Here is an 18,198-nt window from a genome sequence, read left to right on the forward strand (position 1 = left end):
CTGGATGTATGGCTAAATAATGGATCCTGACCACCCTCTGCATGTATTCAACACACTGCTGGCCACTGTTTTCAAATTCAAATGTAAGAAGGACTTAATTTCATATTTTTGGATTTAGAATTTGATTAATTGAATTCCTTTTTCTTTGTTTCTATATATATATATATATATATATATATATATATATATATATATATATATATATATATATTTAAACATTTTTAAGCACATCTGTTGGGATTATTTTTGCATATTTTTACATATTTATTTTTGGCCTTCAGGCTTCTTCTGGGCATATACTCTAGATAAGCTACTGTGGTGCCCTGCACTCCCAGCTTTAAACCCTAAGACACTTTTTTAAAAGGGTGAATCTATTCATGAGGCCAAAAACAGGCTGTAAACATTTCCATTTCATGGCTCAGCTTAGGCATTTTAACATGCGACTGAATGGGAACTGACTCAAGTTGGAGCCTCGAGTGGCCATTACATGAACTGTAGTTTTTGGTAATTGCACATTTTATTTTTTCATTTTATTTAATTTCAGTTGCACCACATGAACTTTGTCTTTTGTATTATTACAGTTTATATATTTTGAATTAAATGATAAGGACTGATAATGAGAACTTGTAATTATTCATGCTTTCCCATTTTTGTTAACCAATAAGTAGCTAGCAACAGTGGCATGGGAACAGACGAAGGCAAGAAGGGAACAGTTTGACATCAATAAAACGCTCAAAAACATGTTTAGAAAAACAGAGCGAAGCGATGAGAGGATTGCTGTGGGGGATGTGGCAGTCCTGAAGACATTAAGAGGGAGAACAGGTGTTGTTGCACCATCATGAAACATTTCTGTGCCAAAACCCCCCGAAAAAAAAGTCAATGTAAATCCCTACATGCTGCCAACCCATATGGAAAAGATATATACATAAATCTTATAAAGTTTGTATCTGTCTTGTGTGAAACTTGTATGAAAAGCATACAAGAGTGAAAACAGATATAAAATCCCTTGAAAAATTATATAAATGAAACTTGTATATTTTGGATACTTACTAAAACAATATATGAAAGTAATGAGAAAGTGGCCACTTTCATGAGTAAATCATATAAGCCTGATATGATTCACTATATGAAGTAAGCCACATCTTAAGCAAGTCTTTTATAAGTTTTTAATATTTCTTTTTCTTATGGGAATGCTGTGCAGAAAAACTGAAAAATCATGCAATGAGGATACAGTGAAGAAAATATTAACAGTGAACTGAGCTGATCTGAAATTCTATTTTTGTAACTTCTGTGTCACATTTAAAAATTCATTCAGATTTAGCCATTGAGATCTAGGCTGAATAAAGCCAACCTGAATCGCTTCATGACTCATCTGCCAGGCCCTGAAAACTCATTCACATGAAAGCTGGTGAATGCTGCAAGTTCTCTTGAATCCTTTCTGGACGAGACAAAAGAATGAATGTCTTTGTGGACTGAGCTGTTCTTTTTAGACATCCACTGTATTTCATGACTGCCTGCTCTGAACATTGGACAGAAATATACATTGGGGATTTCACTGATACAATCTGAAGCACCAGTGAAGTAAAACATTATGCAACTGTAGTAAATACATCCTTTTAGGTTGTGACCACAGAAAGTATTCAATAGACGAACTTCAGGCTCTGTAAAGACGCGTCTTTTCCTGGTAATGGTTCACGGGGGTATGATTTCTGTGTAAAACGTAATATTTCCTCTTTCGATTTAGAAAACCAGATTGCTCTAATAAATAACTAATATAAAGAAAGAAAGATGCATTTAAGAGACCATGGGAAGAAAAGATTAATGTAGACACAGTGATGCAGTTACGGCAAAAGCACAAGTGTATCTAAACACATAAAGGGGGATTGCTGCTGGTGTCTGTTTCACATCTTTCCCTGGACAGACAATTTTTCACGTCCAATTTAATTTTGTTCTATCAGATGAACTGTTACTATGCTTCCACATTATAGACTGCAATCACCTGCACCAGTTAAGTACGAGTTTAATAATCTAAGAGCATTTCTGTCAGGGATGTGATTAGAAGTCACCGAAACTCTCTGAATGTTGGACTAATCTTGGAAGCACTTACGTCACCAAAAGGAAATCCTACAGCAGATGCTCCTTCAGTAACATTAGCTCTATGAATGGCCATGAAGTGGGCCACTGCAACATTAGTGAAGGATTCTACAATATACAGGCATGTGAAAAATACAGTTTTGAAACACTTTAGGCAAAACCACATCAACTGCCAAGGAAGGTGGTGGAGGGGTAATGATTTGAGTCACGGGACTTGGGAACCTCGCAGCGATTGAGTTGTATACCAAAGTATTCTAGAGTCAAAATGTGAGGCCCAAATTGGGTCATGCATCAGGTGAAAGATCCCCAAACAGCAGCAAATCTACACCAGAATCACTGAAAAAGTATAGACTGAAGGTGTTGCAGTGGCCCAGTCAAAGTCCAGACCCTCGCCTGATTAAAATGCTGTGGCTGGACCTTAAAGAGCTGTGACCCGTGATGCATGTGAATGCATGTTGTGGACAACATCAACAGAACAATGTGTTGCACCCATACAGTTTATGCAACAAAGCTTTGTTAGCCTCACCCTCCTGAGACCCAGCACATTCACTATGTCCTCTGCAGTGGGAAAATCTGAAAGATACTTTTTTCCTTGGTTCTCAGGAGGTTAGATAGTGAGTCTTAACTTTTCACCTTCTTGTCCAAATAAGGTTGATTGCAGCTCCAAGAAAGACACTATCATTGAGGCTTCAAATTGGGAAGCCAAGAAACCAGTGCATGGCATCATGGTGGCTATGACCATCTGTTATATACAGTCTATGGTATTATTATGTAATTTCATTCCAAATTGGCTGGAAAACAGTTATAACCAATGATCAAGTCACACAAATCATCAAATTTCATTCTGCATTCTAAGTAGTATTAAAAGATCCTAAATCAAAGGTTATATACTAAGTAATGTACTGTTCTGGGCAGAATTAGGAACAAAGGAATAAAGGCATGTGACAGAATAAAAGAAAAAAAACCCTCATATTATTATACAGTAACCCTGGTTATAAAAAAGATTGAATAGCTGATTAAAGCTGCACCTCTTGGGCTTTTACTACATTGGTGAGGTTATTACTGCACCGAGCTCCACACAGAATTGGGGAACAGATCTAAGTGTGAATCTATATATTCACAGCAACTGGAGTGGGCAAAAAGCTAAATGTTAATCATCATTCTGACTGCACTTTAATACAGAGATTTATATTTCTTCCTGTTACCTGGCCCATATTCCACTGTCCTTGCTGCATGCTGTACATGTTCTGTCCTTGGTTGGCAGGCATCGCACCCTGCTGCATGCTCATGTAGCCCCCATTTGGCAGTGCCATCCCAGACACCATGGCCCCAGACCCCATCATGGTGGTGGTGGGTGGGATACTTCCAGCCACTGCTGTGGCGTAGCCCTGCGGAGTGAACTGCATCTGAGGCTGGCCCATGTACACACTGCCTGCAATACAAGACAACAGAATATGCCTTCAAACTTTGCCTTCAAATTCAAATATAAGAATCTTCAGGAAGTCAAACATCCCAAATTACAATCAATAAAACAAACAAACGTACTAGCACTCATCCTGTAAAGATGTTGAGAAACAGTAAAAACATAAAAACAAACGGGGAATGCACAAAGAACAGTGAGGTGAAGAGCTGCAGGTGATATCCTTTGACTGGGATTTCATTGAAGAGTGACATCTCTAACAGGTCACCAAAGAGTGCTGCATTCAGTGTGTGGCAAGAAGATGGATGATAATAGGGAAAGGCAGATTCTTGACATTTTTATTAAAAATGATGACCTGATGAACCTTCTCAGAGCCAAAGAGCCACTAGCTGCTCTTGTATTGCCCAAATGCCATCAGCAATGCACTGGGTCACCGTGAAAAAGTGATAAAAAGCTCTGGTGCAACTTGAGGCAGATGAGATGTGTAGTTTGAGGACCTTGGAATTTTGTCTGTTTTTTGAAGACAATGTTGTTAAATTGGCTTTGTGAGACAATGACCTTCAGTTGGTACTAAGGAGGTTTTCAGCAGTGGTTGAAATAGCTGTAATGTCAGCATTTCATAGTCTAAAGATACAGTGTCTTTCCTAAAAATGAATTGCTTCCTGTAGGCTGGCACTAAGTTGCCAGGCTTTTACTGTAGCCACCTTCAGTGGTTTTTCTGTGGGTCTCTCTGCCTTCGGTAACTGAAAGTATGCTCTTATGGACTGACATCAGATGACTGCATTGTATTAACGAATATACACTTTCTTTCCTTGAAAAATTGTAGAGTTGCTATAGCAATATGTTTTGGGTCATTTTCAGTGAAGTGGTTGGCTTTGTCACCTCACTGCAAGGTACTTGCAGTATATAGAATAAAGTCCTGTATGCCTGTATGGTGGGAAATCACACAAACTGGTTACTGTGCAAGTACAAAAACAATTTCCATTTGTGCTATGAAGCTGTATCCAATCAGTTTTGAAGCATTTGGCTCAATCTGAGCTCATGAGTTCATCCTTCTACTTCTGTCGTTTACATCATTAATAAATAGAACCTTGGTTCTACCATGTTCGGCAGATGAGTTTCCTCCCTACTGTGGCTGGACTCTTTCTCAGGGCTGGACTCTCTCTTTCTCAAAACTGGGGACCGAAAGTTATGTTCCAACTATAGGTTGATCACATTCTTTAATCTCCCTGGGAAAGTCTATGCCAGAGTACTGGAATGGAGAATCCTTCCATTACTTGAACTTCAGATCCAGGAGGAATAATGCGGTACGGGTCTACATGTGTTTTGTTTACTTCAAAGGCTTCAATTGGGGGGTTCTTTGGGAAAATGGGGTATTTGGTCCATTGTAAATGGCAATTTGGTACCTGTGCAACCACAGCAAGAGCCTAGTCTAAATTGCCAGCATTTAATGTGGCTCATTTACAGTGGGTGTTTGATTCTGCCAAGGCTGCCTTTAATCACCGATTCTGTTCATAGTTTTTATGAACAGAATATCTAGGTGTAGCCAGGTGTTGGAGCGTCTACACTTTGGTGGCTTCAACATTTCATCTTTGCTTTTTAAAGATGATGTTCTATTTTGTTGCCTTCATTAGGTTGTGTTCCGTTCCTCGCACTGGAATGGTTTGCAGCCAGGTGTGAAGAAACTGGAAAGAGAATCACCTTGATTCTCTGCCAGAAAACAGGGAAGTGCACACTACAGGTTTTGAGTTGCTGCCCCAATTGGAGTAGTTTAAGTATCTCAGGATCTTGCACTACCAAGTAGATCTTGTAGTTGGTCAGGGAAGAGTGGAGTGGGAGATTGACAGACAGATTGAACCAATGTCTGATGCATGATAGGGTGAGTAGCTTGGTCATTCAAAAGTAGAGCTGCTGGTGATCCACAGTGATTATGTCTCCTAGGTGAGATGTTTTGGGCATGTCCTACGAAGAGGAGACCCCCAGGCCTCACCGGAGATTTGGCTGGTGTTGGAATTTTCATGTGTATCAAATGGACTTTTGGCTGAAACAATCCTTGGATACAAGATATGACATCCACAGTTAGCTCATTTAAACCAGGTGATGAGGCTCAAGTTTCCTGTGCGACTTCCACTGAATGTTTTCCAGGAAAAGAGATCCTGACCTCTTACCAGTTACATAGTTCACCCGGTATGGGAACACTTCATAATAGAGCTGGGCGATATGAGATTTTTTCATATCACGATATGTTTTTTTCATTTCAGGTGATAACGATATCTATCACGATATAAGCCAAATAACTATATTTGTAAGATTTAAATGTGCCGTTGCTCACAAGTAAAATGTGAAATAATCAGCAGCTTGTTTTTATTTAAATATTTATTTCCCATAATAAGTTCAACAGGGTAGATGTACTTAAGGAACATGAGACTTTTTCAGATAAATAAAGGCAAATATTGCAAACTACACAAAAGGCAGCCACTAAAGCGTTTAAGTTTCAAAATAGAACAAACGAAACAGACTAAATTGTCAATTCCACTTAGAAACAAAATATTAATTCTAAAAATAAATCTTAGTTTGTTTTACAGAAGAACAGACAAAACTGACTAACTTTTGTCAATATCAAATAAACTGAGAACTAAAAGGAAATTCTCAATCTCTCCTTGTTGTATAGCTGAGCTTTTCAAACAGTTTTAACAGTTACTTTAGTCTGACAAAAGCCGAATGACGAATTAGCGCTTCCAGTCAGAGACTGAGGCTACGTCCACACGTACACGGGTATTTTTGAAAACAGAGATTTTCCGTTTTCGTTTTAAAAAATAATCCCGTCCACACATAAAGGCAGAAATGAAGGAAAACGCTGCTATGAACATGCCAAAGCAGCAGGTGGCGCTAGATTCCTAACCGTGCAGAAATGTTGGCCAATCAGAAGTCTAGAAGCCTCGGTGGGAAAACGTAAACAAAGCTGGGGCATAGAAGCAGAACCGAGTCGTATGTGTGGAGGGACAGTAACTGTGTGTATATGTAAGCATTTAAACACTGCAGAGAGTAGAATTAACAGTAACAGTATTGTAGAAATTCATTTCACCGAAACAATAACGTGGCGCACAGTGTGACGCATGCACCAGTTTATTGTATTTCCAGACTTGCTTTCGGCACAATTTACAGTGCACGCTACTCTGTTTTTTGTCAGACTTGAAATAGCCGAAATACCTTCACACTACGGAACTTCTATGGCTCTTCCGTTCGACAATCTCTCCGACGTTGGAACCATCATCTGTTTTCTCTTCGGTCACGCTCGGTTGATTTTTCTAGTCGGCACACTCATTTCCTCCATTACGCGCTGGCTCCATTACGCGCTGGCTGCTCCCAAACAAACACACGTGCGGCTTGGCACTTGTGCTGTACGTAACAAGTCACGCGACGTGACGCTGCGGCTGTGATTGGTTCGGCTCTGCGCTACTTAATTTGGATTGGCTGACCTTTTTTTTTTTTTTTTTTTTTTTTTGAGGACAAGAGCGGCGAGGTCTATCGCGATAGCTTAATTTCTCTATCGAGTAAAAGTTATATCGCGATACATATCGTTATCGTTCTATCGCCCAGCTCTACTTCATAACCTCACAAGAAGAAACAGAACAGGTTGTTGGGAAGAAGGACATCTGCAGAGTTAGCTTGATACCATCAGGCAGGCAAAAACAAACTATTTTTGCCTGCTTCCCTGCTTTGCTCTGTGCATGTACAAAATGAGAGACTGTCCTCTCATATTATAATATATCCTCTTTAGCACAAGTCATAATGCCCCACAGGTTTTAGTCTTTAGCTGTTATAAAGCCAAAAAAATCAGTACAGATCCATGGACAAATAGCTAATCCACAGATCACTGACGAAGCAATGTTTTTTGGCCTTCTATATATTCTGACATTCTGATCACCTCATTGTTGGCTGCACTTAGAGCCTTTCCATTGCAGCATGGATAAGTGCACACAGTCCCGCGCACACATACAGTGCATGCAGGATGAAAGTCTGATTTTTGAGCATTAGCCTGGCAAGGTTCTTTTGGCTTTGATCTCAATCTGCATTTATTTGGATTCAGAGAGGACAATACGCAGAAAGCCCTTCATTCCATTCCTAATCCTTGATACATCAGTGTAAACATGGAACACTATAATCAATGCATGTGCCTGCTGTAAAAATCTGCTGCCTGTTTTCTCCCACCAAGCAGAAAACATGCAGCACTAATGCTTTCCCACACAGGCTGATGGATGATGTATGTGTGAACATCCGCCTACCTATACATCCTCGCACAGGCGCTCATGCACACTCTCCTGACACTTCAGTCTTTACACATAATAACTGTGAGATGAAAGCGAACCTGCAGACACTTCGCTATTTTTACTGCTGCACTGGGACCCTAGTAAATGCAGTGTGAACTAGACGTCCCTGCTTTTCAGCACGCTGACCTTTCATCTTTACTCTCCTACGTTTTTATGATGCATCTTCCCTCTAACATGCATGTGTGTGTACAACATTGCCTAGGTGTGCATCTGTTTGTGTGTAAACACCTAGGTCTGAGTCTGCAGCCTTGTATTTATAACCTGCACGTCTTTGCCAGCTTACGAGACGCCGTGTATGTGTAATGTTTGTTTACGCGCTACATTCACAAGACATTTCTACTGCGAGGAACCTTTAAGTCCTTTTTGAACACATGTCCTTCAGCTTGCACATTAAAAAAATGAATTACATTAAGAACATCCTTGAGTGTCGGTTTAAGTTACAGGTTGAGCAGGCAGCTGTATTCAGCCAGGCTAAACGCAGCAGCCCCAGGCCTTCTGCTGCATGCTCTGGACTTCTTTACGTTTCCTTGGACATGTTTCACCTCTCATCCGAGAAGCTTCTTTAAAAGTGCATATTACTCCCACATTAGGTTCATTGGCTTCACTAGCTAATTCTAGTCTTGGAAAAAAAAGCATGGGGTTCTCTTCACATACAAAGTTCTGAATCATTGCACCACTTGATATTTTAAAGATCTCATAGATCGTCCCACTTCAGCTGCACTTCAACTTCCTAAAGTTTCTAAAAGTAAAATGGGAGGCAGCGACATCAGCTGTCAGGCTTGGAACAGCTCACAGTTTGGGTTCAGAGTCAAACACCATCCATTTTTAAAATTATTAATCAATCTTTAAGATTAAGTTTGATTAATTAAAACCATCCCCTAGTTTTCTGCTTCAATGAAAGGCTGCTGTGGGACTTTCCTTGATCCTATGATCCACTGAGTGTTTTCTTCTCCCATTTCCTCTTTTACATGCCACTAGTACATGTCAGTAACTTCTGTCTACTTTCTCCCGCAATCTGCGTCTAATCTTGTTTATTTTTTAAGCTCTTTGTTCGTCTGTTTCCCTCTTGTCTTCTAAATGTTCTGATGTTCGAGCCTCATTCAGGAGGTCTCTGTTTTAGCAATCAAATGAGAGAACTTCATTGATTGCTCTCTCTCTGACACTGTGATGCCTTTACCATACAGTGTTTTGAGATGACTGCTGTTGTGAAATGGGACTATATAAATATAATTGAATTGAATGTAAATTGAATTTCAGTCCTCTGATCCACGAGTCCAGTAATGCATATAAATCGTAACTGCCGAGGTTCTTTGTGTGGGGCTATTACTGTAGCAGTAATATTTTCTGCTGAGTGTGTAACTGGATCTCAGTGTGTCTGTGTGTAATCAGATTGCTCAAAATGCATTTAAAGGTTCCTTTACACATTTTCAGATCTGATTACATACAGACACATTAAGATACAGTTACACAACTCTCCAAATGCACTTGCCGGTACTTTTGCTACGATAACAGCTCCCACACCTCTTGCCTTAACAGTAACTATTTTCTGCAGTGGCAGCATGTAATCATTAAAAATGTAGGCTCCCATTCTGGGGGTGATTCTCCAAAGAGGTCACAAGGTTCATGTGAGTGTCCAGAGATAAGAACAAAGCTTAGAAAAGCGTAACGTACAGCAAGTTTTTGTGGAACGTGTATGGGTACCATAAATTGTTTTGTAGCTTCCAAAAAAATACTTCAAACATCCAGGATTACGAAATCTTGCATCTTTTGTTTAACCTGATCAAATCATGATCTTAATTATTAAATTATTGTACTGATGAAGTCAGTGTCAGGAGCTAAAAAAAGAAAAAAAAAAAAAAGATACTTTCTAGTTTCTGCAGAGTGAAGATACAAAAAAAGCTGCCGTTCCATTAAGAGTTATAGAATGTATCAAAAGGTTCTCAAGGTCCAAAAGCTCTTAATGCCATAAGTTTTCATTTTGTGTGCATCTGTAAAGGTGTCAGGCTATGAGCAAGTAAGAATTCTCTTGATTAATAGATCAGCTTTACCAGACAAACACACACATACACAATGTCAGCAGGGTGTGAGTGAGCTCTCAGCCTCTGACTGCTCTCCAAAGTCAGCCACAACTCCACTTGTTTATGTTGTTTTCCACCAGTCTCCTTTTTTCCATCTCTGAAATGTAGACCAAAAATAAACACAGCCTTTTGGCCAGGCTAAAATGTTCTCTTTGCACAAGCAGACACACTGCTGCCTTCATTTGCAGATTTCCAGCCACTTGCGGATCATTTTCCAAGCTATAAACGGATCATCAGCCTTTTAGTCCTCTTAAAACGTTGATATGATGAAGATGTTAGCAATAATTTGACACTTTATAGGTCAAACACAAAACAAAAGTGTAATTTATTTCGAGTTTTGAGGCGGCACAGTGGTGAAGAGGTGCAGACTGTCACCTCATAACAAGAAGGGTCCTCGTTCAATCCTCCCGGCCTTCTTGGGGAGTAGGTTTCAGCTCATGGCCACAGAAACAATGGTGCAATGCAATGCATGCAATTAAATGAAGTTAAATAGCATTTTTATTTATTTATTGTCATTGTCAAGAACAATGAAATTGCGTTTGGGGCTTCCATACAACCCCAAAAAAAGAAGAAAATAATAAATACCCCTTAAAACCCAAGTGTACATATTTAACCCAGTGTGACTCCAATGCAATAAGACAATCCTTAGCAATAATGTTCGTAGAAATTCAGACAAAGACCTGAGAAACATGACAAAATACAACAATGCAACCCATTCAATATTATTGTACTGTGAGATATGATATCAGATATGATAGTTATCTATTTAAGAAAGAGGGGGGGGGGGCAGGAGGGGGAAGAGAATAAAGATATGATGCACCAATGCAGACCAGTTAATTGCTATTAAGAAGTTGGATATGGTTATTGTCCGTGAGAGGGGGGCAGAGAGTAGCGAAAATAAAGTGAGGATTAGTTTTGTTCGGCGGCTCTTGAGAAGATTAAGAGGTCGAGAATCAATGCCAAGCTCACTGCTACACCATCTTTGTGGGTAATGTCCAACCCCATGTTTGAGTGCGGCGTGTAGTTGTAAACAGTTTAGCCAAGACCACTGAAGTTTTTACAGCTGTAATTTAGATTTGGAAGCAGGAAGACCCCCCAGCACTGAACAGAACTGAAAGCCAGAACCTTTATTGAGCCTTGATTTGAGGTGGGTTGCCAAGTGGCTGGCACATGTGCAGCCCTAGTGGGAGAATATCAGCGGAGTATTGAAGATCAGCTTTTCTGCCAGGATTGAGCTTTGTCTCCTGTCTGAACTAACACCATGCTCGATCTTTTGTGGAACGGCTAATATAAAACCGATAATAAATGTGATTTTTTTAAACAAATTTTTAAGCTTTTGTGTCGGTATAGTTCAGTTGACAAAAGACGCTCAAGCTCAGTAAACACATGAGCCTGACCCAAAAGAGAAAGTGGCATGAAATCACAACTCCTTAGCAACAAACTGTCAATCTTTATTTTTTCCCTCTACCAGTCTTAGAAACACCTCCTGCAAACTGTATCCTTTAAAAAGACCTACAAACTTGAGTGACTCTGCTTGAATTGAAAATGTGAGTTTGAGTCAATTGACCAAGCTGCTTTGACTTGATTAACAAAGGGTTAATAATAACTGCTGGCTGTATGAGAGCATGTGTGTTACCTTGTCCTGGAGCAGGCTGTTGCTGGCTTTGTGGCTGACTGCCCACTGAGCTGCTTGCGTACAGGGACAGGATCGAGTCTTTAGATAAAAGCTTCTTCTCCTCTGCTTTCGCTGTGGTAGTGGTGGAGGTAGAGGAGGAAGAAGAGGAGGAGGTGGAGGGGTCCACCTGTGGAGTTGTTATACTGGAACCAGACTGTCAGACAGAAAGACACAGGGCAAGGAGAGAAGCGTCATGAATATATAGACTTTCATCCAGACAGATTATTTCTCATACACTACAATCATGTAGTTGCTCTTGTCACCATACCCTAAAAATATACATGTAATGTAAATCTCACCTAATCAGCAGAAAGAACCAGACCAGAGAAACAAGGCAGAGGAGCTTAGATTTGTTTTCTCACCTATTCTGTCTTACCTATTTTAATCTTTAACGTACATGAGAATAAACATGGTCATAGTTTCAGATGATAATGCCAACGTTTGTGTTAGACCCCAGTCACACTGGCAGAAACACAACACCACCAACACCAACCAGCCAACTTGCCATTTACTCTCTGAGCTGTAGGGGAAGTGTTACGAGTGTGACACAAACAGCAAAGGGAGAATATTTGCCTTCATATTAAGAGCTGCACCTGCAGGAAGGCACAACTTTTAATTTGAAGGAGAACGTTTTTAGTTTTCCATCGTGGTTACTGCCGCTTGTGTGTTGGCAAGTCTTTGCAGACAAGTCGACATCTTCCATGCAAACTACGGGCAGCTGGGCAATCTACCAGCATCCAAAGCACTCACGAGTTTTTAAACCTGACAGATTTTACCCAGTGATTGCTGGCAACCTTCAGCAACCATTTGCTAACCAGTCGGGGAATATGCATTTTTCTATGGTGACTTTAAGTTTTCTGGGAGTTACCAGCTAGTCTTTATTCCTTGTGTGAGTGGAGCTTTATCTTTTTCACAGTGACTTCCACTTCCAGTCACTAAGTGATCCCTGTGAGCCAAAAACTCAGGATTCGATATTTTCTACTCTTGGCCGTGAGCAGAGAAGCCTTTCCCAACTATTGTGTAAAATCCTCTGCTAATGAGGGGCAGCCAATCAGAAGAAACTTGGCTTAAAGGAAGGGAAAAAGGGCCAAGGCCAAAACAAAGAGGAATAAGATTTTATATCATGTCAAAGTACTTTAGTAAGTCCGAGAGTCGCCTGCTTTGCTGCTCTTTTCACTGTTGCTAAACTGCTTTGCATAAATGCCAATTACTCACATTTCACAAATTAATTGCCAACAAAATAGGAAATGGTTAGAAAGACAGAACCTGAAGGAAGTGAAGACAAGAGAGCAAGTTCTCAAATAAACATGAGCAGCCATAAAATAACTTTTACTGAATAAACAAAACAAAAAACAAATTAAAAAAATCTGAATATAACATTTTCTGTCTGTCAAACTGTGTGTTTGGCAGATTTGGACATATTCTCTTGCTTGTACTCATAATTATAAAATAAATCCAACAGGTTTGTGTCACTGAATACACAGCAGACTTGGAAATATATTTAGTCATACCTTTGGCTACTCAATGTGCCACAGAGAGAAAAGATGGCCAAGACAGGAAAAAGACTGATGTGAAGATGGAAGAAAAAAAGGGTCTAAACAAAGGGCCGAAAAGCAAGAGTTAAATAAAGGACAAGACAGGGGAGAAAAGAACAGAGGAGACAACATAGGAGAGAGAAGAGAGGAGCATTGTCAGTGTAAGTGAGACGGATGACATTAATTAGGCCGCTGCAAAGAGAGGAAGACGTGAACTGTTGGAGACAGGACACACGCACGCTGTTCCGCTCACATACACCTTTTCATTATTAAGAAAAAAACAAAACAAAAACAGCTTTCATACACACACCCATTATGTTTAATGGATGGAGCTGACAAAAAAACAACACCTGCTTAAAAGCTCTGCTCAGGTGTGTGTGGGAATGTGTGTGTGTGTACACATGTGAAGAGATGGGACAAAGACTGAAAATAGAAAGGGGGAAGGCGACAGACAGCATGAAGAAGATAAGGAGAGACAGTGTGATAAACAGCAGCTCCTGCAAGCCGCTCTGCAGTGAATAAGCACGCTGCAGTCAGTGTCACAAGCACACATCATATATTACACAAAGTTGCACACCACCCACACACAACACATAAAACACACACACACAGAAATGCAAGCACATGTGTTGTCCTCTGCTGCTTAGCAGGCAGCACTGCGCTCCTCCGTCTCTCCCTGCAGACTTCATCCGACTGGAGGAGGGAAGGCGGAGATGAGGTGGAGGGGGGAATGGAGAAGAAAATGTGGGGCAGGGGGAGCAAGATAGGAAGAAGGAAGGGGAAAAGCAAAAACAGTGTAGGTGAAAGTAAAGGTAGGGGTGGAAAGAGGAGAGAAAAACAAAGTGAACACGGGTGAGCTGAAATGAAAAGCGGCAGGTGAGGATGGAGGAATAACAAGAGCAGAGGAGGTAAGATGGATGGCTAGTCATACCGAGACACACACACACACACACACACACACACACACACACACACACACACACACACACACACACACACACACACACACACACACACACACAGTCCATTTTCTCTCAAGTGAAGCCAGTTAAGGTGAGTCAGGTATTGAAGGGGGCAGGAGGAGCTTCCTATTAATAGTCATAGAACATTAGCATGAAGGAAGGTGAGAACACCTGATCTGCCTCATGTCAGCGAGCTATATAACATAACTCAGTCACGGAAGCTAAGTCTGTTTCCTGCTAAGCGTTTTGGGGTTTCTTTGCAAAGTTAAAAAGAATACATTTAATAGACTTCAAAATCTCCAGGCTGCAGTAATCGTCAGCCATTCAGCTTCCTTCTTCGGGGAAGTGCTATGGAAGCGACGGCATGACTCAGACAGAGTCTGCAGGCTCTGAACCGCTGAGATAAGACCATCATCTGGGATGATTTGGGAAGGGAGCTATAACATGTGGAGCATGTGGGATGTGAGCCAATTAAAGCAGCTGGCAGGTGGGGTGAGCTTTACCAAGCTGGCACTAACATTGGGTAACTAGCTTCTGATGTCTACTTGTTGATGCAGAGCTATAATAACGCCTTCTGACAATTTGTCTATTTGTTTTAGGAGTCACAACGACAGTAGACTGACCACCATAAAGTTTTCAAATGCATCAATTTAAAAAAAAAAAGTTTTTAGCATAATCAAGTCAAAATTAAAACTCACAAGCAATTTAAATACTGAAACGGGGTGTGCTTCCTGTAATCATTCCTATTGACAATAACAAATAAGGAGTCCTTTTCTAATGTACTTTTAAGGTCAGGGTCCTGTGCAAATTGTGGATGCACATATTAAACATGGCCACAGTTTCAGAGGATGAGATTAGCGTATGCACGAGTAATCCCTCATAACCAAGAGCTCAGGCTTCACACGCTTATGTGAGTAAAACAGAACAATAATATGATCACATCTCTTTGGCTGCGAGCCTCCCAATCCCCTGTTTTTGCGAAGCAGACAATCAGAGGAAAGTTGCCTGAAGGCAGAGGGACTAAAACTGCCTGCTTAACACAAAGGACGTGAGGAGCTGCACCAAGACAAACAGGGTTACTCTAGTAGCCCGATTTCCAAGAATAAACACATGGAGCTGGAAATGTGTCCTCTTTAGAGTATTTTATTTGGAAGTGATTTCTCTCTTCATCACCATCACTTCCAGAGGGTACTAGAACCACAAAGACAAATGACATTACTAATGGCTGTATTGCAATAACAATAACATCTTGTTAATGGACAGAATGTCTGGGTTGGTTTGACCTCTGACCCCCTGAATGGCCCACTGAATGATCACTGAACTGAATTTGGTGGTGAAAAATATTTCTAATGTTAATTTAAGAGTTGTTAAAAGAGAATGGTCACTTGTGACCGGAACACTAAAGTAAGGGGTGGGTGCACACAACTGGAGGGTTAATCTGTTATACAATATTACATATCTTTTAGAATAAAAAAACAACAACAAAACAAAACAAATGAAAACTCATAATGAGGATCAGGAAAGGGAGTGTGCATCGGGATCTAGCAATTATATCTGGCCAACAGGCATGTAAACATGCCAAGCTGCTCAGTCTGCATGTGTAACTGCACACACCATCAAATAGAAGCCAGTGATGAATCAGTACAGTACAAATAACACTGCACTTTCAAAAAATCCTATCACCTAGAACACTTGCCAGATCACAGTTTAACACAGTTTGAAACAGTGGAGGAGAACAGGCATGTGCCACAGAGGCACAACTACAGAATTCCACGTAGTGATCAAAAATAGCAGCCACTATGCAGACGTGCAGGGGAAGATGGCCTTAAATGATGAAGTAAAGATGGCTGATATTTACAGACCCACTCCCTTAAATGTATTAGAGTCCCAGGCAGGCTGATAGGTTGCAGTCTTTCAAAACATCATATTACTGTCAAGAGATGTGTTTGGGATGAGGTGATGCAAATAAGAGTGAGCATCCTTTAACTCAAAGATGTTTCTTTAAATTGCTGCCTCTTTTAGCTTAGAACAAAACAGCTTCCACTGGCCTTTCACTCGTTCCACCATCTGTGACTGCCAGACACTCCAGGAGAATTTGCTCTATTTGCACTGAAAGAACAGCAAAGCAGTCCAGAAGGGTTTTTTTTTGCCAAAGCTAGACAGGTGGCACACAATGTAAGAGATGCACCATTCTTGCTCTCTTTAAATGCAAAAGAAATTCATGCAGCAAATGTCACATGTGTATCGTCGTTCACAGTGGCAGTTCTACATACGCAGATACATCAAATACACACACACACCATGCTCATAGTGTGTGAGGTGCTGCAGGGCTCCTAGCAGCATATTGTGTAATAGAAAGCTTCTTCAACAAGGCTCCTTTCTTTCTTTCTTCCTTTTTTTTTTGCAATGTTGGTGTTGATGAGAGCAGCCAGAGCTCTGAATTACTGCTCTGACAGCCTTTTCCTCACTGTCACTATTCATAGACCTCTACAGCCAAACACACACACACACACACACACACACACACACACACACACACACACGTGCTCACTATGGTTTTCCATCACTGCTTGAAATACTCATACACTCCCCTCTGATAGACCATCTGTGGCTTTAAAACCGTAATAGGCTGTGTGTGTGTGTGTGTGTGTGTGTGTGTGTGTGTGTGTGTGTGTGTGTTTTAATTTACTAAAAACAAAAGCAAAGCCTGCCTTGGAGTAAATCTGAATTAGCCTACGAGTGTGCCAGAAAGGAAAAGAAAAACAAGCAGAGAACGAAACAAAGGCAAAAACCGAGATCGCTGGTCACTGCTTCATTACCTCACTGCTCTCTGCCTTCTCACCCTCTTTGTTGTACTCTCAACAAAATGCAGTTCATCCGTTTTCCTGTCTCGCACTTCATCCCTTCCTCAGCAATCAACTACATTGCCTTCTGTTATTTACTTCAGACCCAGACCTCCATTTCTTCCTTGGATGTAATCATGAAACCCACAAAGTTCCCATTAAAGCCACAATGTTCCATATCTGGTTGAGGTGTCACAAAAATATTCAGGCGACGCATACTTTGATGCACATTTAGCATTAATGGGCTGTATGAATAGCTTTAAGTGAGTCATGGCAATCATTTCCTCATACAAAGAAAACAGAGGAGAACGTGATGTTTTTGCAGTGAATTATGGGAATTTAATGCATGAAAATGCCTTTTATTGTTACCTTTGAAGAGCAACAACACATATTCATAATAAACCTCTGTTACCTCGTTCCAATTCAGTAGCCTTGGTCTTAACTGAATGCCCATGTTTTCCTGGAGAGCACATCCATGTTTGACCTCCTGACTTACACTGCAGTAATTCTGCAGTTTAAAGGCAGCAGAGGTTACTAGCCAAGAATCTCATCAATTCAAAGCTTTACAAGAGTAGCTGATTGGCTTTATTTTGAACACTAAGCTAAAATTATCTAAGCTGGAGGGTGAATGCTAACTTTTTTCCACTTGATAAGCGTTAACGTTGGGTTCCTAATTGCATGGCAGGATGCTGTAAACGGACCTGTTGCTAGAAATGTTGTTGTTATTTGGCGCTACATAAATAAAATTGAATTGAAATTGAATCAAAACAACCTGCCTGCTTCATCAACATCAGTAACTTTATTTAACAGGCTCTTCTCTTGTTTGTTATTGATTCCTGCTGACAACTTTTTATATTTTATTCCTGCACAGTTGGTGTGCAGCACCCACAATTTCCGTTGAACATGCACAATGACAATAAAGGGCTAAATATGTGGATTTTCTTAAACCTGGACATAACTGTCCCTATAAAAGTTAAACTGTGCTTTTAAAGGCTGAAGATCAGCTCTTCTCTGACAGCATGGTGGGAGTTTCTAAAATTGACGGCGTCTTCATTAATCCCATGCAAACGTACACCTATCTGGAACAACCCTGACATATTACAAAACAATAATATGATAAACTTTTCAGATTGGAGTGGTAAAGGAATCAAATATTTAGAACATATACTAGAAGGAACAGAATTTATTTCATTTGACGGACTAGTTACACAATATGGGATCAACAAGAAAAGATTTTTAGAATATCAACAAATTAAATCC

General features: G+C 40.4%; 1 protein-coding gene across 4 annotated transcripts in view; it reads right to left on the reverse strand.

The window, feature by feature from the left end:
- smap1 (small ArfGAP 1) overlaps window positions 1-18,198 on the reverse strand; it is a 162,343-nt gene that overhangs the window by 4,439 nt on the left and 139,706 nt on the right. For all 4 annotated transcript variants that reach the window (XM_080869346.1, XM_080869345.1, XM_080869348.1 and 1 more), the window contains 2 exons: window positions 11,560-11,752; window positions 3,300-3,526 (listed from right to left, as the gene is read on the reverse strand). In XM_080869346.1, the coding sequence (XP_080725472.1) occupies window positions 3,300-3,526; window positions 11,560-11,752 (420 nt within the window). The remainder of the gene's footprint in view (window positions 1-3,299; window positions 3,527-11,559; window positions 11,753-18,198) is intronic.

The sequence above is a fragment of the Rhamphochromis sp. 'chilingali' genome (genome assembly GCF_963969265.1).
Source record: "Rhamphochromis sp. 'chilingali' genome assembly, chromosome: 20".
NCBI classification, from domain to species: Eukaryota; Metazoa; Chordata; class Actinopteri; order Cichliformes; family Cichlidae; genus Rhamphochromis; species Rhamphochromis sp. 'chilingali'.